This window comes from Oryzias melastigma, linkage group LG20 (genome assembly GCF_002922805.2).
Source record: "Oryzias melastigma strain HK-1 linkage group LG20, ASM292280v2, whole genome shotgun sequence".
Taxonomy (NCBI): Eukaryota; Metazoa; Chordata; class Actinopteri; order Beloniformes; family Adrianichthyidae; genus Oryzias; species Oryzias melastigma.
In genome coordinates, this window is record NC_050531.1 from 10,129,879 (window position 1) to 10,153,774 (window position 23,896).

A 23,896-nucleotide genomic window follows, 5' to 3' on the forward strand; every position below is an offset into this window, starting at 1 on the left:
TTGGTTTGGCTCGCTCAGTATGATAATGGAGCCGCAGCTCAAGTGCATCATTTGTGGTTCAGGTGATTGAATAATCGCTGACTTCTTTCCACTTCTGTACCTGTCTTTTATCTGTTCCTGCCAGCCTCATATCCTCCATCACCCATCCTCCTGCGCCGGAGGTGAGGACCCTCGAAAGCTATATTTCTGCTGAGAGCGAGGGGGACAAGTGTGAGAGGAATGGGAAGAAGGTGTGCTTCAACGTGGCGGGAGATGAGCAAGAGGACTCGGGGCACGACACAATCAGCAACAGAGACTCGTACAGGTAACACATGACGTGGTATACCTGAGATGCAACATGAATCTCAGTAAAGAGATTAGGTCATAATGAAATGTCACGCATGAAATTTGATAATAACTTTATATTTAACTTAAATTTTTGTTTTTAGTAGTTTTTTGTAAATATATAGAAAATTGTTTTGGGAATTTTTTCTTGAATTGATCACTTTGTTTTCATTGAAATCAGATATGTAACTAAATGAGTTAATAACTTTTCAAACCTTTAATTAACTTAATTTATAGAAAGTAATGTTCAAAAATGTACAAACTGGACATTTAAATCCTATTTAAATCATATTGGTATTTGTTATTGTTGCACTCACTGTCCCCACTGGTGAGATTTGGGATTGCAGATCCTCATTGACTGTATAAATGCCTGGACATAGTGATTGTGATGTCACACCCATAGAAAATACCTCTGGCTTCAGCTAAATGGAGCCAATTCAGTCGCTATTTTTCTGTGATAAGAAGGTCGCCATGATGGAACCAGATGACAGTGATTGAGCTGAGTCAGGCAACGTTTCTATGGCAACTGCTGTCACCAATCATGAGTGAGCTTGTTCAAAGTTCCCACCTCTTCCACTGAAGCCACATCCTGTAGAATCTGTTGATCAACATCGAGGTGGGGGCCAGAGGGCACCACATGCTTTTACTGAGGCATCTGATTGGTCAGTTTATAATTTTAATAACTTGCGCCAAAAAAAATATATAATGAAGAAAAAATTTGCAAGAAGATGTTAAAAATAGGTATCAGAGCAAGAATGGTTATTCTGAAATAATAGAATGATTGAGTAAAGTCTGTTTATTTATCTGTAGAATTCTATGGGATTTTGGCTTCTTTGAGCCAGCACGTTTTTCCTATTAAGAATGCGAGGGAGTCCAGTACTCTATATACAGTCAATGAGCCAAACTAGGTTTGATGTCCTCACTGAGGACAAATAGGTTTTATTTGAACTACAAAACCTAATTTACTTTACTTTTTTGACCATAACGTCAATGGTGGTATTTCAGAAAACTAATGGGTATACTTTAAAATAATCATTATGGCCATAAAATGATGTGTAATTTATGTTTGCAAGTAATTTCTCCTTTTATCCACGTTCGTCAGCGACTGTAACAGCAACAGAAACTCCATCGCCTCCTTCACCAGCATCTGCAGCAGCCAATGCAGCTCCTACCTTCACAGCGACGAGATGGACTCAGGTAACGGATGACGTCTTATTCCCATTAATGTCTTCCTCATTAATCTGGATAAACATGGCTGTTTTCTGGCTAACATCTTAAACTCTCAATTGTCAAAAAATCAATGGTAGAATGGAGTCCTTAAATTTAATCAGCACAAATTTGAGATATTATTTAAATTTTGTATAAAGAAATAATTTTGTTTATTATTAAATGAACCATTTTAAGCAGTTGTATGTATTATAATCCATTAAAATTGTGATAGTCAACAAAAATAAATTACTACAGACTTTCTTGCAAAAACAAAAATCGAACAATTAAGAAAATCAAACAAAAGAATCAAGATCATTGATTGTCTTTTAAAAAAAAATCTAGAATGCTAAAAAAGTATAATACTTAGTTTAGATTAATTTAAGGATGTATGTCGAAATTCTTCTAATGAATTAAGTTCGAAATCTTGTTTTATGGTGAGTTGATGCTGTAATTCCAGATTAAAACAAGTTATTGTATTGAATCAGGAGTAGATGTTCAAATTTACTTTCTTTCTGCTCCTTTCTTTCATTTTTTTTATGATGCCGATAAATAGTATTTGATTATTTTAAAGTAAAAATTAAATAAACTACAAACTGCTGAAAATGTGTAAAAACAAGCAGAAACTGCACGTCGCATCGATCATTGCAGATATCACATCATTCAAAATATTTACCGTCAGATGATGAGGTACAGATTAATTTACTAGTAAATCAGTATCAAAAATGAAGTATCAAAAAATAAACAAGAAATATTCATGCAGAATTGAAAATATGCAAAAAACAACAAAAGGGATTCCTTCTGTCATGTTTTTGCTACGTATAAATTTTAAACTACACAAGATGTTCAACTGCTTTAAACATGATTTTTAAAATTGATTTAAATCAACATAAAAAATGACTTAAAAATTCCTACATTTAATATTCTTATATCTTTAGAACCCCGATATCATAAAATACTGCAGATTTTTTTTAATGCCGTACATTAAGAGTCACTTTGCTCAAAAAGCTTCTTCCACTTTTGTCTAAATTACTGTCAGCTCTTGTTTCATATACGTGTGTAGAAAGTCATGTTTAGCTTTCATAAATGAGATTCAACCCTCCAGCAGAGGAGTTTAATAGCAATCCTAATGGGAATTTTTGTACAAATGTTAGCAGAGATTTGGTGTCCCACAGAGCTCTGTACTTGGGTATTTTATCTTACTCAGTTTTGTGTGAGCTATTAGTTTTCCTTGTTGTGAATTCTGTAGAAAAAAACAACTTTTGTAAAAGAGGCTTGGATTAATTGTCACTTTATTGTGGATGTTAATGATAGTTATATTGACATATTCATTTTTGTGCTTCTTTAGGGGATGAGGTGCAGGTACCCTCTTGCATGTGGCTGTCCCATGAGAAACAGAAGAAGCTTCACAGCTTTCTCGAGCATCTGTTTAGCCAGGTGGGTCACTTAATCCCATCAATGCTCCACAGGGGGGTTCTAGAAATAATCATTTAGTTCCAAATGCAGTTTGTGTATTTAACCGTTGACCTGTTTCGCTGAATTCTGTTCAGAAGAAACGCCCCACTGTGGCTCTGTGTCCCAAACAAAGCAACTTTTGGTCCCTTGGGGGCAACATTTTTAGTTCCATGTGCACAAATTTAGTCTTGACTTGGGAAAATAGTACTGAAAAGGCCATCTTGGCCACATCTCTTCCTTCAGGTGGACACAATCACCAGCAATCTAAGAGGACCGGTGGCAGCTCGGGCATTTGAACAGACCAAATGCTTCACACCTGGGAGAGGGTTTCAAGGTAAGCTGTTGTCAAACCTACAGAAGCCTAAACTGTCCAAAAAATGTCCAAATATGTGGGATAACCAAGCCTGATAATTGGAACATGTCCAGTAAGACGGTTGCAAACATTAGAACTTGGCATGAAAAGGGTCTAGTGTTTAAAATGGAGAAGTTCTTACATATCTAACAGTTAACACAGAATAAAACCACTTTTTTTGCCACTTCTCTTTTGAAGAAAATGTTAAGAATATTCATAATGAAAGATAAAACCAAGTCCATTTGACTGTTTTTCTACCTACTGCTTCAATGGTGTTTAGGGATGTCTCGATCAGATGTGATTACGAGTCATTTGATTTTGAATATCTGCCAATACCAAGTCCCGATCCAATACTTTTGTAACAAATTTAAACTAATTTAATAAACAGACAAATGTTTTCCAAGATTTGCATTTTTTTTTTTTGTTATTTAACATTTAAAAATAGCACTTCTGTGGAGGAGCTTCAACAATCAAGTAAAAATAGTGCAGATGTCAACTAGGAAAATAGTTAACTAATAATTAGAAAAAAATTATTCAAGTCTTTTCAGAACTATTGAACATTTTGAATCACGTGATTCATATATCTCCATTAAAAATTCTTACAAATCAACAATGACTTTCTTTTTAAAATGTTGTAGCACAAATATTATAATTACGAGTTTTCGTGACTAACTCATATCAATGTGACCATTTATTAGTTTGGGTCGTTTTTTTTTATTTTATTTTATGAGATTCGTTTTTTTCAACCTATAAATTGTAGGATTTTCATTAAAAACTATACAGAAAAAACTACTGGGAACATTTTTTTTAAATAAAAAAAATGTCATGGGAGACCTTAAAAAGACACACAAATCTTTTTTCTGTTGAGATGTCTTTGTAGGTCATTGTTAGCGTTAAGACAAACCAGCTGAGCCCAGAAGTCCAAATATGTGAATATCTTGTTAACTTTTGTCTGTTTTTTTGCATTTCCTACTCACATTAGTGCTGAATTCTGCTGCGTTTTGCAGCATAAAATGTTACGATCCGTTCATGGTATGCAGGACATCCCAGGACGTCCCTGAGGATGTTGACATCAGTGAAATAGTGCTTTATCAAGTGTGTACCTTTAGAGGTTGTTGAAAACATAATTTTGTGTGGCACGAGGTTGTAAGGATGTTAAAGGTGTAAATCAAGAGGTTACATGTTTTACAATGAAAGAGTGTTCATGTTTCCACAGCGATGGGTTAATAAATGCAGACAGAATGACTGGGAATAAGAGTGTCGAATCTCAGGAGGTGTAGAATAAGTAAAAATGTGCCTCCTTAGTGAATGCTGAGGAGGTCCTTGATATTTGGTCTTTTTCTACTCACTTTTTGCATTTTGATTGCTACTGAGCGATAAAGATACCAGCCAGTCTCAGCCGACAAAACTCAAACTGCTCAATTTGAAATCAGGGCTCAATGATTTTTGTTTTTAAACAGGATCTAAACCCCCTACCCCAGTGTGTGGTGTGATGAAAATTGTGGAGAATAGCAGAATAGTTGACTGATTATTTGGTAAGAGCAAATGCTGGGGTGGAAAGATAATGATTTGGCTTAATTTATGTCAAAATTTGTAAGGGAAGTAATCCAAGGTTAACTAAAAAATAAAATAGCAAAAAAAAGTCCCCTTTAAGATGGTTTGTAAAGCAATTGTGATAATTTGGAATAATTTTACAGTGTTTAGCTCTAAATGAATGAATAACAGATTATATTTATGATGCCTTAAGTCCAGGAAAGACCTGATACAGAAATATTGTATTCTTTCTTTTTTGCATATCTTGTGCTTAAAAAGTTTTGCAAGCATTTTTTTTTAAATAAAAATAAATAAGAGAAAATGTTTTACAGCTACAACACCGGTATTTCCCCTGAAAGTTTGTGCAGATGTGGGCATGAGAGGAGAAAGATGATATGACAGATTCCCAAGGTCGATACTGACAGAGAACAGATCCGGCGCTGAATGCAAAGGGGCTGTGACTTCCTGTTGCATAATGCGTGTGTGCACAGCCACATTTGGGAAATAGATGAAGAGGGAGGGGGGTATTGTAGCTGCATTCCAGATAAAAATGACACGAAAAGTTGGGTTTACTAGTGTGCCATCTGTCTTTTTGGTCTGCATGTCGTATTTTAATGCTGGTTTCTCTTTACTGTTACAACACAAAATACTTAAAAAATGATTTATTTTTGACCACTCACTTTTTGACTTCGACTAACTTTCTATATTTATTCACTTTCTGTTGAAAGTTTTAGCTAAACATGTAGAAAATGAAGTACTCCATCCTCTATAAAACTATCAAATTAGATTTTTTATATAAAAAAAACAAGTAAGGATTTAACATGATGCTTTCCAAAAGCATTTTTATTGTAGTGGCTTTGATATTGCACTAAAAAACTCCTCATATCCATGAAGGTGACTTTAATCCACTGCGATGTGCTTTCAAAGCAAAATTGCAGGTTAGCCAGTTATTCTGTATATTTTGATAAGTCAAGCCTCCAAATACTCTGGCCCATTTGGCACGCAGACTTCTCTCTCATGTGCAGCTGTTCTCAAGTGAGAGCAGACGCGCTCCGAGCAAACATAGCTCAGCTTCGGCTTTCAGAGCTGTGTGCACATTTGTGTGCCGAAACGGCACCGGGAGGCAGGTACTTTAGAGCCCTGATCGGCGCTGATCCATCTCATCTTCACTAATGTGTGCGGCTGATAACACAGCAAATAAGATTATCTAAAGAGGGAAGTGAGCCGACACCGACAGACTCTCATGCAGGCACTGTCACACTCAGCCCATGTTTAATCTTGATGTTTGTTACAGCTGAAGTTTATGATGAGTCATTTCTGTAGCTTTGAGAGGCATTAAAATGGATCAAAAGAGCCTTTTTTGTTCGTGTTTTATCACTGCAGAGATAGGGTTAGCCTGCAGGGGGCCCTAAGATGACTGAAAAGAAAGGGAAAATATCATTTCTTGACTAGAATAACAATTAGTTTAATATATTAAAAGAAAAAAGTGAATAAAAAAAGAGTTTAAATGGGCTTGAACTTTTCCAATAGAAAGTATTTTTTTTAAATCTGAATACTGATTTAAAAGAAAAAAGTCATAAATCTGTCAGTCACAATCAGTAAAAATGAGAGCTAAGTTTCTGAATCGTAGCACCAAAAACATTGAATGATTAAATCAGCTCTCTTTTCTGAGGCTTCGCTCTTAAACACCCAGCTTTTACTTTATTTTTAATACATTCAGTGCTCTGTACTCGTTAGTTATACCTTGTTTATGTGTTTGTCCTCAGAGTTTCAGCAGGAGATGGAGCCCAAAGTAAACTGCACCAAAAAGTTACGGCTCCACGTCAAGCAGGATCCCTGGAACCTTCCCAGCAGCGTCCAGGCGCTCACACAAGCTATTTCTAAATACGTAGAAGGTCAGTTCGTACAAACAAATGACACATCCACAAGGTCAGTCAGTCACAATCGAATTTGGAGCAAAAAAACCCCATGAAGGTACTTGAAGTGTGTCCATTTTCCAGTAAAACCCATCTATTACTTTCCGTTTTTATTACCGTCGCTTTGACAAACTGGGTCGGCAGTCAGAGCTGACGCTGAGCGGAGAAGAATGTCTTTCTGAGTGAGACAGCAGAAGAGTGTGGTTTCTCTGTTTGCCTGCGCACTGATGGAACACACAGACGAGTAGTGTGTGCACACACAGGCAGACTGCCAAACACACAGATGCAAACAGCTGAAACCAAAAATCCCCACCGTTTGACAGTCCTGGGAAAGGTGAGCCGGTGGTCACCGCTGAGAACATCGGTTTTTGTTCTCCTCTTAGGGTCGGGCAGTTTACCCCGAAATAACCCGGAGCGTGATATTATGAAAATAAAACTAGATTTATGTCATAGCTGTAAGGCCTTATTATGTCTTTAACTTTAAACTTCCAATCCGATCATCTTTTGAGCCATTCTGAAAGGGATCCCAATAAAAAAACTGACGTTTTTGGACATAGTTTCTGCAGAGTGGTAGGAGTTTTTTAGAAATTTGCCTCTGAGTTTGGCCAGAGCCCCCTTCCCCTCTCCACTGTTGAGAGGTCTCTGTTTACGTGGATCATTTTCTTAATCATCAGAAAAATGCAACAAGAACATGTAAAAACACAATTTTCATCAGAGTGAGTTTTTAGGGAGTTGAAGAAAAACCAGCTTGTAAATTGCTGGAAATGATTGGAAAAGCCTCTGCTGTTTGATGTTTTGTTGATTCGCTTTTTGTCCTTTTCAGAGGTAAAGACTCGGCTGCTCTTGGTTTTACTGCAGTACACAGGTTCGTCCCTCCATTCTCTTACAGAAACACACAAAGCAGTTCAACTAAAAGAAAAAGATCTTTAATAGAATCATTCAGACGTACATTCTATGCTTTGAATCTTGGGTTTTAGCAAATTATACAAGTTCAGTTTCTCACTTTGAATTTTCACGGCACACTTTTTTCTGAAGTTTTTTATTTTGTAATTTTTCACAAAACGCAACTTCACAAAGATGATTTTTTTTTAGTTATTTTCCATTTTTGCTTTTTTTTTTATTAATTTTATCATATTAATTGTTAAAATATGGGCAGAAGTCTCTAAGAGTTTTCTACCAAACTTCTTATGGTTTAGATTGTGATTTTTTCTTTTACCAAATTGTATTTCTGGGTTTTTTGCTGTGAACGTCTGCTGATGAGTTTTCTTTTGACATCGCTCCGTTTGGCGTCTAGATTCAGAGATCCAGCTGCGGCGGGACATGGTGTTTTGTCAGTCTCTTGTTGCGTCCGTGTGTGCTTTCTCAGAGCACCTGCTCGCTGTCCTCAACCAGGTACATTATATTTGGTTCTTTTTAGTTCAAACGTCTTATCTCCAGAGCTTACCTGTTTTTCTGTTTCCGTTGGTAGTTTTACAACGTGGGAAGAGAGCTGGACCAGGACTTTCCGGACCCACAGGAGGCCCAGGAAGCCAGCCGCCGGTGGCTGGAGCAAATCGCCAGCGCCGGCCTGCTGTTCCACTTCCAGTCTCTTCTGTCCCCAAATCTGGTGAGCAGGAGATTCCTCTGCCAAAAATATGAATATTTTATGCTGCTTTTTAAAGAAAAGGATGTTCAGGCTTTTATTTTTGCAATAATTTTACACACACTCCAGGGAATTCCATCATGTGACTTCTTAAACTGAGAGGCTTGTTAGTAATGAGTTAGGTGGCATCCAGCCTTCACAGCTCGACAAAGAAAACAGATGCTGCCGTTTAGTCTGCCTCATCAGTAGAGGCCAGAGCACGCTGCGCTGCGGGTACCCAAACAATCATCTGAATGTGCTGAGTCTGAAGCACAGTCTGCCCGCAGTGACTGTGTGAAGAGCAGGTCTGAATCATTGAGGTGCACTGCTGAAAGTGCAGAGTCTGATCCCACGGCAGCTCTGCTGCCAAAACGCACACAGCGTCTCTGTCCTCCGCACAGTTAAAGTCCCACTCCGAACATCTTTTGATCTGTCGTAAAGAACATTGTAAAACAGTAGTGTTTTAATTAGAAAAAAAAAAAAAAAACATGTTTCCTATTAAGTAGTTTCTGCAGAGATTGTACGTTTTTAAACTGCAAGGCATTATGCTTATAATTTGCAATAATTTGAATTAAAAAAATGTTATTTTTAAGCTTAATTTTCTATAATTACGTCCTCCATCATCAGAAAAATACCTCAACATGTTAAAAACACCTAAAACTAGAAACGTTCCCAGTAGTGTTTTAGTTATGATTATGATGTTTTTAACCAAAATCCCACAACCTAAATGTCTTTTTTATGTTGATCTGAAGCCTCTTTTTCCAAAATCTCCTCTGAAGGGGCGTGGCTTTTTAAAAAAGTGATCCAATAAACAACAGGAGTTGATACCTGAAAACATTAAATCCTCAAACGTTCCCTTTTAAGATCCCTCGTGTAACAAAACAGGGATTTTACCACCTGAAGGTGAATTCAAGTGATATTTCTGCTCTTTTCTTTCTGGGTCGCCACATGAAAGGCTGCAGGAGTGTGTTTGCCAGGAGTTTGAGTTTTGTGTACATTCATATTGGCGGAGGAATGTGTTGGTGTGACATCCTTTACATCGCAGGCATCACTTCACAGGGAACAGCTGGGTTTCAGCTGTGCTGCCTTGAATTCTCTCTCAGAAAAAGAGGTCCCTGAACCTTTTTTTTCTGTCGCCACTCTCGTCTGCTCGCTGCATCTGTCGATTAGGGAAAAAACAGGAGAATGCAGGTGACGGGAGGGGAATGGAGCGTCACCATCCAGCTGTGGCCACCAGCAGATGAAAAGGACAATCAAAGATAAACACACATGCAAAGATGTGTTAGTGAAGGCAGACAAAGCTGCCAACAGTCAGTTTGGAGATCCAAACGCACTATTAAAGTCAATGCTTATGAAACCATAAGATATGTATTTTCTGGTGTGTAACCATTTACTTTTTCTTGGGTTACTTAATTTTGGACTCCATCCTTTTTGTCTTTCAGACTGACGAGCAGGCCATGCTGGAGGACACCCAGGTTGCTCTGATGGATCTGGAAAAAGTCACTTTTTACTTCCAGCAATTTGAAGGAGAACCGCTGGTTGCCAGTATGTGCAGTTCAGTCTGTTTACCTCCATCTAACATTGAACTTCTGTTCCATTTAACTCTGGTATCAAACTGGTTTCAAATGTTCATCAATGTACAAGCTCTCCATCTTCCTACTCTCATTTTGCTTTTCTTTCAGTTTTTTTTTTTTTTTGTTGGTTTCTATTTAAAATTGAATTATTAAAAAAAGAAGGCTGCGCAATGGTGTAGTGGTTAGCAATCTCGCCTCACATCTAGAGGGTTTGAGTCCCGACCTCTCTGTGTGGAGTTTGCATGTTCTCACTACACATTTTCACTACCAACTCGTCATATATTGACGTATGGTTTGGGTTCCCTCTATGCCACTTGCAACAGGCAATCTGCCCCTGGGTACCCCACCTCTGTCCAACTGTAGCTGGAATAGGCTCCAGCAACTCCTGAGCTCCGAAAAGAGATTAAGCAGGTTTAGAAGACGAATGGATGAAAGTGATTGACTTCATAAATCAGAACTTTTTAAATTAACTTTCTTGGTATTTCCTTTAACAAACCTATATTTCTCTGGTTCACACTTGACGCTAAAGCAGTGGGCAGACAATGTGTGCGGTATCCGCTTAACTTCCAGTTCACACCAGTCCATATTTTTCCGTCATGGTCAATAGGCGCTTCTGCTCAGCTGTGGGTCTTAGAGCTTTTTTTTGTCTTCATCAAAAACCCAAAACCAGACTCCCGCGAGTAGTCTGCCCATTACGTTGATTTTGTGTGTTGTATTTGTCTGCTTAGTCTGTTTAGATACAAAACTATGATCGCATTTGTCAATCGTGGTATCTTTTTGTGAGAAATTGATTATATTTTGAAAATTGAGCTGAATTTTTTATGTGTCTTGGTGTAACTTCCTGCCAGAATTGATGTGGATCACTTGCGTCTCGTGCAAAAAATATACCAGCATGTTGCGAGCTGGCCGTGGAGGACCGTGTTGCTTTGCATCTTGTGTGAACTACACCATAGGTCATAGGGCCCCAGATGGAAGTGGCCTCCATTCCACACCACTTGGTAGCTCTTCCATGTTTGGTGTGAACCAGGTGTTACCTCCATGGCCATTTGTTGAGTGTTGAGTGATTTTTATTAGCTTGATATGCAGCCTTTTACATTTTTGTAGGTATAGTTTGAACAGGTAGAGAGGAGTTAAATGTTGGAGCAGATGTGTTTCTCTTTAAAAAACTCCAGTGATAACAGTGGAAGAACCTGAAAACACACCTCTTTTAGGTATAATTTTTCTAGATTTAACCTAGGATAATCATTTTATTGTTAGTATCTGCAATCTTCATCTGAAAGTATTCATTTTTTTGGTGATCTCTTGTTCTCTCTATGTGTAGATACGCCCATTTCATACCAAATAGAGGGCACTCGCCAGGCCGTGAAGGTCTGTTTCTACCTGGAGAGTTTCCACTTCGCACAGCTCCCTTACCGGCTGAAAAGCAGAGGAGGCGTCAAGATCTACCCTGTGCTCTTCACACAAGGTAAAGCTCTGGAGCTATACTGGTCAGTTATTAGTTCTGCATTAAATCAATGTAACTGTTTTTCATCCTTCTAGCTTTGGAAAGTATGGAGGGATACTACTACAGAGACAACGTGTCAGTGGAGGAATACCAGGCACGGATCAATGCTGCCTCACTGGATAAGGTCAAACAGTACCACAAAAGACTGAGGTTTGTCAAAGAAAAATCTTCATTTTGCGTAATGTAGCAGCTTTTTTCTCAAATAATATAAATGAAAACGACCTTCCAACTTAACTTTCCCAAGACTCAGCGTGTGCTTCAAGGTGGCTGGCTCAGAGAGGCGCAGTGGGGCTGTTCTGTGATTGGTTGTGAGCACACACAGCAGGGGAAGCAGTGATTGGATGAGAATACCCAGCAGGTCCCCAAGTTTGGTGCAGTGCTTCTGTGCAGCTGCTGCACTCACTTACCTCACGCCCTATTGGTTTCCACTGCGCTTGCTATTTGTCACGAATGCATAGCTTAATGAGGGGGAAAGACATATGAAGAACTTTAGTTTATGCAACTTCCTGAATCTTAAGTAGGTCCTTATAGAGCGATAATTCGCTAAAGTGCCATTTCACTTTGAAAAAGTGCTAAGCTGCCATATGTTTCTTTGGATAAACTTCTACTGGAACGCTGGAATCAAATATTCATGGTAAAGTCATAATCTTATTAATTAGGGACATTCTCAAGGAGTTTGAGTGATTTATTTGCAGCAAAACAAAATATGAATTTGTTGATTATGGTCACACATCTCCACTGCTCTCCTGTTTCTTTATGTCATTAGTTTTCATTGCAAATCTTTGGAGATTTTTTAACCTTTGTAGCAGAAAATTGGCATTTTGCGCCATCTCTTTTATTGGGTTTGGTTTTCGTGTTAACACCGTTGTAAAGAGATCAGCACCTTAAATGTCATCCTAATACTTTAATCTGCTCTTTTTTCTCATTGACCTTTCAAATCGTTTTCATTTTGTGGGCCAGAGTTGTCACCTCCATATTTTGAAAATATTGTTTGTTACAATTTTTTATATTTTCAGTGGAATAAACAAATATAAATCATCACTTTGCATTCTACTAATAAGTCCCAGAAAATCAAGGCGCTGTCGTGAGGAGCTGTAGTGGTCTTAGGTGAGGATGGAGACAGCCGTGCTTCAGTGAACATGCTGGAGTCTTAACTCAAATCTGTCTCTAGTCTCAAAGAACATGTTGCATCATAAAATGCAAGATCAATATTTTCTGAATTGAGCCAGCTCTCTGCTTTAAAGACCGATTTTGGGTCACACATTATACAAATATAGATCCATCTTCAAGAGCACTTTAAAAACAAGATGCGCAAAAGCATTATGAACCAATTAAGAAATTATTTAAAACTATGTCCAATGATCTTTAATTATGATTATACAATTTTTACTCACAATCAATAAATCTGTGTTGTTTTCTATGATATAGTCTCTTCAGAGCAGCAGGAGTTTAGTATAAATTTGCCTTTGAGTTGTGGGTGTGGAGTAACCCCGCCCCAGAAAACTATTGGAGTGGGACTTAAAAAATTACTTTATGACACACCGGTATGAATAGATGATACAGAAAAAAGTAAAAATCCAAGAAGCACTCATGTACCAAAGTCCAGAAGAGCAAAAATGTAAATTCCCAATAGTCCATAAATCTTGATTTTCATATTTTCCACACTTTATAATAGTTGAGGGAAGGAGAAGGGAATATATTGAAGAAAAAAATAATTGAGCTAAAACATTGACCGTCATGTTGTCGTTTACAAATCTGAACAGATACAAATACTGCTTGTGTGTTTTTTGTGACTTAAACAATCAAATATTGGAGTGCAACTAGCCCCTACTGGCTATTCAGTGAACTGCATGTGTCTGCAGTGAGATTTTTTTCTTTAAAGAGCTTCCGTCTAGGAGCAAAAAGCTTTATATGTTGATCTGACGAATGTCTGAGCCATGTAAATAAAGTCAAACTACTCTTTTATCGGCAGTGAGAGTGCAGAAATATGTATATAAACTAACACCTTCAAGAGAGGGAGACGGTTAAGTATTTCTTCATTGGGACAACCAATCAGTGACAGACTAATACTTTTTGTCCCACAGTAAGTAAAGAAAAGAACGTTTTTGACAAGCCATAAACACTTAGTGAATTTAAGACAAAGAAGTTAATGTTCCCACTTACATTTCAGCCATCGTTGGTATGTCTTGCTTTCTTTTGTCAGCTGCCATCAGTCTTTCGGCTGACCACAAACCCGGCTGAGATGTCACTTTGCTCTTCACTGTGGCGCTCCGACCTCAGGCACCTCGTTATCCTTGGTGCTGGGCCGCAGCAGGGTTGGGTTGAACCCACATGTGGGCTGGAGCCAGAGGATGAATGACAGGCAGAAAGAGCACCTCACACGCAATCCTGAACCGAATGAACTCCGGAGATGTGCTCAGAGTTTTCATGTTGTCAGACAGACTGCATTCATTCTGGGATTCTGGTATGAATTGTAATCCTCTGAGGCACAACTATTCAGAAAAGCAAATATGTGTACCTAGCTATTCAAAAATGACTATTACAACTATCAAAAAATCAAATTTTCTTTATTTTTAATTCTAAATGGAATAAAATTTTTTGGAAAAACATCATTTTGAAGTGATGTGCAAATATAATAAATTTGGCATCTCATTTAACCAAGATTTTGTAATCAAACTCACGCAAACCAGAAACTAACTAAAAACCTTTGCAAAATGCTAAACTGCAAGCCAAAATGAATCATTTAACTATATTAAAATGGTTTAGAAACCATCTCAGTCTATGTTTAACTAATTAAAATGATCAAAAGTTGGTTGATTTAAAAAAAATTCAAATCAGGTTTAAAATAAAAATGACTAAAGAGCATCAGAAGGTTTATCCACTTAAGAGATAATAGTCTGAGATGATCAAATATGTTTATGAAACCAGCCAAGAGAACAAATGCTAAACTAGATAGACTCAGATGTAAAATAGCATCAGGAAAAGCATTAAAAATTGTTAATCCAGCAAATAATTCAGAAAGGTGATATAATAAATAGATAAAAGAGAGTGAACAACATGTACTTTTTACTAAAATCTTTAACATATTTGTTTTCTGTTTGTGTTTATTTTTTGTAATTATGTAAAAATATTTTTATATGCATTGGATTGCATTTCAAAAAGGGATAGGACTTAATACAGTAAATTGTTAATTTCAGACTTTAAATATTGTATTGAAATTTGTACACATTTATTTTGAAAATTATAAAACAAAAAGACAATAGAAAGTCTATCAAAATAAATTTCCCCATATAAATTTTAATTAAATAAAAGTATTTGTAAAAAAACATAATCAAATCCTAGTTCATTGACTAATAATTTAACAAAAAGACAGGTTTTCTCTTTTCCTCATTTCTGTCACAAACAGGAATCAAAAAGGTGGATGCTGGGTGGAATCCTAAATGTGACCTTAAGAAGGATTTCAGTCGAGGAGCCATGATCATTTCATGAGGAAAGCTGAGCAAATGTTGGAATCTGAATGAGAGCTCTGGGCAGCAAAACAATTTTCACATAAAATCCACAATATTACAGGCTGGTTAGTTCATCTAGTTCAATTATTTTACTGACTGAACATTATTTATTAAAGGAACTCCTTGAAGCTACCTTTTACTACAGACAGTCAAGCTTTAAAATCTTCAGGTTACCATAATACTGTTTTGAAGTCAGTTTTCCTGGAATAAAAATCTTGAATTTATCAGGATAATAACATCCCACACATTCTGATCAATGGTGCATAATGCTTATTTTAAGCTGAGCAATAAACTAGGATTTATAACTTAATGTATCTCATTTTTTTCAGTTATTCATGAATTTTTTAGTCATCTGTCACTTATAAAAAATGTTGCTATTCATCCACAAACTACAGAGTTTAAAGGGAGAAATCACCTCATAAAAGTATTTCTTATTAGTCGGTGAATAATTCAGATCTCTTACTTGAATGTAAGATCCAACCCTGATCTATTTAAGTATACCAAAAGTCCAAAAAATTGTCAGTTCTAAAGCTAAAAGCCTGAGTTTAAATAAAGTGGCATCACAGGGAAGTGAGCACACTATTGTTACAGCATTACTGTTGCAACAGTGACAAATGAAGTGGAATTGGAGAGGATCGGAGATGATTTATGGCTGAGTGTGGAGGAAAAACTAAAGCTATGTTCCACAAATCTGCTCTCTCCTTTTAGATCTTTTCCTGGGATCTAAACTTTTCACAGCAAAATTGAATTTTCCTAAACATTAGTTAAGATTATGTATTTTTCACGTTTACTGTGTTTTCCCACGGTTCACAGAGGAAGTCCCGGTTCGCTCCCTCTCCGAGGAAGGTGCTGAGTCGTTGTTCATGTGCACTGAAGCTGTCTTTATTAAGCCTGGAGGGCTAGAATGCCTTCATTTATTACCTTTCTTTGATTCCATCATTGCAGGACTGTAATCATTCCAGCTCTGCACATATGAGACTTTATACTGCCATAAAATAACTTCATTTATATGGCTAGTGGAGCCTTTTGATAGTGTTTTAAATAACCTCAGTGTGAAACCAAGAGTATGTGAGAAACACTTCTGAGAAAGACATTTTTAATGTAGTTCCTCAAAAATATTTATGGTTTATTTAATAACTTGCTGTGAAACTAAAACAGCGTTACTGGTTTGATGATTTCAACCATGGAAAGAAAAGATCAGGGCGGGGCGTGTTCTTCAAATACTGTTAGGCACAAGAATGGCAGTTAATATGCATAAAGAAGGTTTTTATTTTGCAAATTTGAGCTAACACAAAAAATGGTTTCAGTGGATTTAAAATTCTGATTATTTTTCCTAAAATTTGGAGACAAAGTAACAACTTATTTTTTTTAACGGTTTATTTCAAGCAATCAAAGCAAGAATAAAGCATGTGTAATACAATCAACTGAGGTTTACACCATACAAAGATATGTCAGACATAGGATAACAAGGAATTAAACGCTGTGGGAGGAAGCAAACTTATATAATTCCACCTCGGATGTTCAAAATAAATAAAAAATTTTGAAAAACAGAAATTTAGGATTTTATTTTAAAGTAAAAAACATGGCATAATTGAGGGAAAAGTCAACATTTTAGATATCATAAATACAATTTTTGGGATGATTTATTTGAATTTTCAAATATCAAAATTTCAAATAAATTTCATGAAGTTTAAGTGAAAACGTTTGACTTTTGATACATGGCAGAATTTCGTGATTTTATTCGGGAAACTTTGAAAAATCTGGATTTTTAAAAATAAATGTCAGAATTATAAGAGGTAACTTGAAACCCAGAAGAAACAATGGCAACATATGGAAAAATAAGTCAAAATCTTAACTTTTACTAATATTTTTTTGCAAAAGAAAGCTTATAAATACAGAATCTTCTGTCAAAATCCCAACAAAAACAATAAAAACCTCTGAGATAAGTCATTTTTTATGTACTGTATATGAAAGAAAGCTCTGAGAATTTTAAGAAAAAATTCAGACGTCGTTGGGTAAAATTAATAGTCGTGAAAAATCCTTAAAAAAAAACTTTACGGAAAACAAAATCAGCAAAATTTACAAAAAGAGATCACATGTGAATCAAAATGGTTAAAAAGTCAAATAAAAAAAAAAGAGCAGACATCTGAGATGTTTGCAGATTTTATTTCTGGCACTAATCACTTTCTGCAACTGTGATTGTAAAGAAACGTTAAGAAATTAGTGGGCAGTTCCAGCACTTTCCCACTTTTCCATATCCACCCATACAATTCAAAGGAAGTGACATCAGCACATTTCCTGCTGACGGTCTTGCTGGTGTCTCTGCAGCAGGAACATTGTGGGGCTGCAATGAATGAGGTTTGTGGAGAATTTAATAACAGAGAGTCGTTCATCATTGCTTAAGGAACGATTTACAACCATCGAGTCATCAAGTACAATCATGTCATAAATATTCTATTTATTTTATTAAATATTTTTATGTTTGTATTCCAAAGTCGATTTGTCTTTTGGACTTTTAAAGTGCTAATATAGTCACCCCCACAATGCTGCTTTGAGCACGCATGCCTCTTTTTGCACGTTTGCTCCTGAGCCGTTTTGAGCTTGTTTTTGTCACGACGGAAACAGAAACAAAGAGCATCAGGTTCTCGCTGGTCCAATAAAATAAAAGCCACTACGCACAGAACAGGTCATCTTTGGCTTGCAGCCAGCTTCTCCATTATAGCCTCATGTGAAAACCTATTGACTGAGTATGTGTGTGCATATGTAGTCAAAGGGGCTGTAACTATTGCCTAAAGAGCTACAGGCAGGCTTTATCTATGGTGAGGAGGAAGCAGCTTGCATAACAGAAGAAATACTGTCCATCTTAAATGTTCAATTTATGTAGCTTGTTTTTGCTGCTAGATGAGGAGCTAAAGCTTGGGCTGCTGTAAATTTGACAAAAAAGTAACAATGGAAGGTACCATAAACAGCACCCTTTTACCTATTTGTCCTTTATTCTTTGCTTTTTAGGAGAATTAGTTCTTTTTTTGTACTGTCTGGTCATTTAATCTAAATAAAACTGTTTTTTTTTATTTTTTCCTGTAGCATTTTTCTCGTAACTGAAAACATATATAAAAGAATTTAAGATTTAAAAAGTGATATTGTTAGCTTGAAGCTATAAGCTTGCACAGGACTGTGCAAACAGAACTCTCAGCGACGGGGAAGGGTAAAGGGGTGGGGTTGCTTCACAACTATCCAGCCCACAACTCAGAGCTACTGCAGGCTTTTTGCTTTTTACTAAAAACTGCATAGTCAAAAATTCACTAGGATTGATTTTACGATAGAAAAAGGAATACAACTTACATCAGCAATACAAGTATTTGCAAGAAGTTTTTAATATACATTTTACAAAACAAAGATTACATTGAAACAGCAAAAAAAAAATATTATCACCAAATATAGCTTTAAAGACCAACTCTAGTCAAACCAGTGTTATTTCCTGGGCTATAGTTTCTGCAGGGTGGCAGTAGTTTATTAGAAATTTGCTTCTGAGTTGTGGGCGGGGCCAATGGTGTGGAGAAACTCCACCCCATTCTCCTCCCTGTTGTTGGGAGCTTGAAGCAGGGAGCTTGTGGTCTATGGGGTGATTTTTTTGCCACCATATTGCAAACAAAAGTCACAGTTTTGAGATCAAAATTTCCCAAATTGCTAATAAAATGTTTCTGAAAGGGGCTGCACGGTGGCGCAAGTGGTTAGCGCTCTCGCCTCACAGCGAGAAGGCCCCGGTTCGAATCCCGGCTGGGACCTTTCTGTGTGGAGTTTGCATGTTCTCCCCGTGCATGCGTGGGTTTTCACCGGGGACTCCGGCTTCCTCCCACCGTCCAAAAACATGCTTCATAGGTTAATTGGTGACTCTAAATTGACCCTAGGTGTGAATGTGAGAGTGGATGTGTGTGATTGAGGCCCTGAGACGGACTGGCGACCTGTCCAGGGTGTACCCCGCCCTCGCCCATCAGTGGCCGGGATAGGCTCCGGCACCCCCGCGACCCCGAAAGGGAAGCAGCGGTCAAGAAGATGGATGGATGGATGGATGTTTCTGAAAGCAAAAGTTTCACATTTTCATTAGCAAATAATGAAGTTTTATTCTCAAAACTTCAAATTTTGTTAGCAATTTAGGAAATGTTAAAATCTCACAACTGTGACTTTTGTTTGCAATATAGTAGCAAAAATGACTATAGTGGCCTGTCCAGCATATTTTTTACATTAAAAATATGCTCTTTTTCCAACTGCATTTTTTTCGCCAGTCTATGATTCACAATGAATTGAATTAAGAAATACTCAGAAATGCAATTTTGAACCTAATTTTCTTTTTAATGTCCTCCATAAACAGAGAAATACCACAAGAATATGCAAAAAACTCCAAAAACTTTTTCTTTTCTTAATCAAAGTGGGACAAAGTGGGACACACAAAGCTGCAAATATCTTCTAGTTATAAATCAAATTATAATATAAAAACGTGTAATTTTTTTAAAGGAAAATTACAACACAGGGTAAATTTTTTATTATTTTTGGTGTTCTCTAATACTCTGCAGTATCATCTTTCATCTGAAGAATTCCAGTTTAAATTACTGTCCTCCAACTGTGCCTCCTCCTCCTCCTCCTCAATGTGAGCATCCTTTAAATAATGAGTCCATATTGAACCTATTACACGGACTGTTAGCTCCATCTGAACACTTTGTAAACTTTGTTCGTGTCGTGCTGCGAGGTTAATGTGTAACGTGACAGACTCAGTACCTGGAAACCAGCAACAAGTGAATGTGTAAAATGTTCCAGGTTAATGATCTAAATAGAGTCTGTGTTGCGAGCTTCTGTAAATGTACTCTATCAGACTCATTAGAGCATTAGCTAAATGTTTGATTCTTCATTCTGCTTGCTGCACACATATTTCCTGCAGAGCTTCTTTTATTTCAACTCCAACAGTCTATTATTAATTAAAAATCTTGAATCCGGGGTGTGGAGCCACACTTTGATTAATTGATTTAATTAATATTATGTCATAAAGTAATACCCCTCTCATAATGAATGCCTTCTTGGCCCCATTCTAATTACTTGATAGCAGAATCAATGCAGATGGATGAGATGTGCTTCATGGATTCTGTTAATTATATGTGTGAAATCAGAAATACTTTATCATGAAATCTATCCAATAGTTGTGGGGTTAGTAAATGTACCATACAGGCTTTATTGTACCTGTATTTAAACAGATTGCAGTGCTGCCTCTTGTGGAGGAAGAGGAGCACAGTTTCATCTCGGTCTCATTCATTGCGCGAATGAATGAGACAGTGACATTTGGAATGATGCCCAGGACAAGAGATGCTTAGTCCGTGTTTCTGCCTGGCGGTGCCCAAGTTACTCTCATGATTGATGGTCAGATGCTGGTCCTCCATAATAAGCAGCTGGCCTACTTTTCCAGATAGGCTGCCAGAGTTCTCGATGACCTAATGATGCAGAGAAACGTTGTTGATTTCATGCTGTGGTGCTACAGAATCGACGACTTTACATCTGCATCTCTTTAGACCGACTCTCTGCTTTGTCTCCTGCAGGGCCTTTTTCCTCGATCAGTCCAACATGACGCCCAGCACAGCACCCAAAGCTGCTCTTATAGATAAGGTGGGACTTTTAAAGCCTTCTGCACGAGTTGTACCGACATTTACAGGGAAGCATTTGTGCCAGATCTGTAACAGTAGATGGTTATCAGATTGCAGGTCAGTGAAATCAACCCTAGAAAAGTGAAGTAAATGACATTTTTAAAAATAAATTTGCTTAGATCAGGGGTGTCAAACTCAATAGCGTAAGGGTTCAAAATCCGAAGCACACCTTAGGTCCCAGGCTGAACAGGATAAAAATTTATTGAACACTCTAAAACAAAATGTTTTAAACTTTAAAACTGTAACTTTTTAACATAATTATGAACTTGATATATAGCATTACCTGCGATAATGCCAGTGTGAATGCTGTAAGCTGAATTTGGCCGCTGAAGATGCTGAAATTGATAGCTAAAAGCGCCGAAGCTGAAGACGCTGAAGCTGATAGCCAGCTAAAATATTAGCCTAAAAAAATGTAAAAAAAAAAAACAAACAGTTAGCATTTACCTGAAAAAAATAGCTAAACTTCGAAACAGCCTAGAAAACAAAAAAAGCCTAAATTAGCCAAAACAGCTAGCATGTAGCTGAAATATTAGCTAAACCCCAAACATCTAAAAACAAACAAACAAAAAATGTCACTTAGCCAAAGCAGCTAGTATTTAGCTGAAATATTAGCTGAACTCCAAAATAGCCTTAAAGAATTTTAGTAAATGCCACAATAGTTCAAAAAGCTAGCAGAATAGCCATTTTTAAAACTGTAAAACCGTAACTTTTTAACATAACTATGAATTAAAACAGGCAGGAATAATATTTTAGAATAAATCAACTTAAACCTTAAATAACTTTAAATATTTTACTCTCCATCAAAATATATTTTGTCAAAATTATAAAAGTTAGAATTAAGCGCAAGATAACATCGGGCCATTACTAAAAATAAAATAAATGATGTGGAGGGCCGGATACAATTACCTGGAGGGCCCCCAGGCCTTGACTTTGACACATGTGGCTTAGAGTTTCTGCAGCCATATATTGAAATATCAAAACAGAATCTGCTTGACCTCAAGAGTATGAACTTCTTTGTTTTTCTAGTCTAACTTCTTCTCTTTCGCCTCTGTCCAGTTAATGCGCCCCTTCAACGCCCTGGAGGAGCTGTACCGCCTCATGGAGAGCTTCATCAGCTGTCGCCGCACCGCTGCCTGCCAGTACACCGCCTGCGGGGCGTCTGGCGTGGGGCTGCTGACTGTGGCCTCCGAGCTCTGTTCACGTCTGGGAGCCACCCATGTCGTCATGTGCAACAGTGGCGTTCATCGGTGAGCCAGCGGCTCCAGCCAGCCCGATTCTCGCAGAGCGGGTCTTTATTATTAATACAAATCTCTGCCTTAATTAACAGCAGGATGCTGACGTTAAAAGGGTTTGCTGTTTCCACGACTACATTAGTGACTCTTAAGTGGGTAGAGCACTTTACGCAGGAAGGGGAAAGGTCGATCGCGTCCTGTCTTATTGAATACCATATACCTAATTCACCTGTTGGGGAGGGCAACATGTATCAGCACAGAAATATCCTGATCGTTTGTCATCACTGATCTCCAGTTTCAGCTTTCATCTTCATCTCACAGTCTTCTCCGCCCACCCTCCCATCCCTGTGATGCCCTCTTTCTTCACCCCGTGACAGTTCCTATATCTTTTTGTCTCCCATGCTCGTGCGTGCGCGCTGTGTGACTGATGGCTTGATAAAGAGCTGCAGAGGGAGCCGCCTGCTCGCCTGAGCTCTAATAGAAAGTTCCTGTCAGTGCAATGAGTTGAGCTACTTTATTAACCCAGTCTATGCGTGTTTATATCTCTGTGTGCGATTGCACACTCATCCAGACAGGCATGTTAAGTGTAGTGTGACATAGCAGGTGACTTGTGCTGCCACACTGGAGGTTATTTGTGTTCTGGCTTTCTCCTTAAACGCTGCGTTAGCCTGTAAAAGCTGCAGAGTGACAAGCATGTCGAAGTCAGGAGAGGGAGAGACGAGTGGAAGCGTCTCCGAAAAATGTGTCATCAACTCTGGCAGCTGCAGCTTCACAAATATAAGCCACTTAAAACTGACAGAAGGCTGTATTTTGGTGTTTTTTTTTAATAATAAAGGTAGATTTAAAAAATATAAAAGCAGAGACACTCCATAATTGTGTGGAAATTGTTTCATTAGCGTTGCAGCCTCCTCAGGCTCTATTGGTTGGCTCGTTGGCTTGATGGATGAGTTTTAATAACAGGGTGAGTGGAATATTTTTGTTGGAATCAGCAGTTCGCAGTGCGCTTCGTGCCTTTCCAGATTTTTTTTTCTTTATAACCACCACAAAAAAAAAATATTTCGGAGAGGTTTTTCATTTGATACCAGAACAAATTGGAACACTTGATAGTATCTTAAGAGAAAGTCACCACATTCAGCGGCACTAACAGGCTGAACGATTTGCTGATATCTTCCTTTTTCTCCCTATTTAGTGTAAAGGAAGACAGTGCTGGGGTATTTATGTTATTTCCCCCCTCTTTCACTCTTTCTTCCTGCTCCTTTGTGTTCCCCTCTCCTCTCATTTAACAGCATGCATTCGGTTCTTCAGTAACAGTGTAAACGGGATACGGGTTGGAACGGCATAAAACAGAGGGGTTTAAATCATCCCTCAGTATCTCCCCATCCCTAATGAAATGGGAAACCGTGCAGCTTTGCGCACACAGATTTGGTGCAGGCCTTCATCTTGCTCCAGCTGATGGGATATTTAAAGATCCTCTGTGAGTGATTTAACCCCCCCTCCAAACTCCCTTTTTTGTCAGCATGGGAAGCTCTATAAAAGTGCTTGAAATATTCTGCTGTGTGAAAGTAAGCCTTGTTTATTTTCTAGGTGGGATGTCTCTCTGTGCATACAGGAAGATACTTTTTTCTTCTATCTTTTTTAATGTATTTACAGAAAAAGTTCCTTTCTTTTATGAGAACCCGTCAAAAATGAAGCTGTTTACAGTATTTTCTACAGTATAACTCACAGGGGCCAAAAAAATGCATAATAAAGAAGAAAAAAAAGATAAATAAGTCACTTCGGAGTGAAACTCACAGAGGCCCAAAAAATGCATAATAACCAGAAGAAAAACATAAGTTGCTGCGGAGTATAAGTGGCATGGGCCAAGAAAAAAACAGCATAATAAAAAGGAAAAAAATGTGAATAAGTTACTCCGGAGTATATGTCACAGGGGTTAAAAAAAGAGCAAAATAAAGAGGAAAAAAAAGTAAATACATTGCTTTGGAG

The 23,896-nt window shown here is 37.6% G+C and overlaps 1 protein-coding gene across 1 annotated transcript in view; it reads left to right on the forward strand.

The window, feature by feature from the left end:
* Positions 1-23,896, forward strand: part of prex2 (phosphatidylinositol-3,4,5-trisphosphate-dependent Rac exchange factor 2) — a 90,079-nt gene that overhangs the window by 57,718 nt on the left and 8,465 nt on the right. The window contains exons 26-38 of the mRNA XM_024280258.2: positions 125-304; positions 1,427-1,521; positions 2,879-2,967; positions 3,229-3,319; positions 6,637-6,765; positions 7,610-7,651; positions 8,081-8,178; positions 8,255-8,392; positions 9,850-9,952; positions 11,303-11,446; positions 11,521-11,635; positions 20,577-20,643; positions 21,738-21,928. Of these exons, the coding sequence (XP_024136026.1) occupies positions 125-304; positions 1,427-1,521; positions 2,879-2,967; positions 3,229-3,319; positions 6,637-6,765; positions 7,610-7,651; positions 8,081-8,178; positions 8,255-8,392; positions 9,850-9,952; positions 11,303-11,446; positions 11,521-11,635; positions 20,577-20,643; positions 21,738-21,928 (1,482 nt within the window). The remainder of the gene's footprint in view (positions 1-124; positions 305-1,426; positions 1,522-2,878; positions 2,968-3,228; positions 3,320-6,636; positions 6,766-7,609; positions 7,652-8,080; positions 8,179-8,254; positions 8,393-9,849; positions 9,953-11,302; positions 11,447-11,520; positions 11,636-20,576; positions 20,644-21,737; positions 21,929-23,896) is intronic.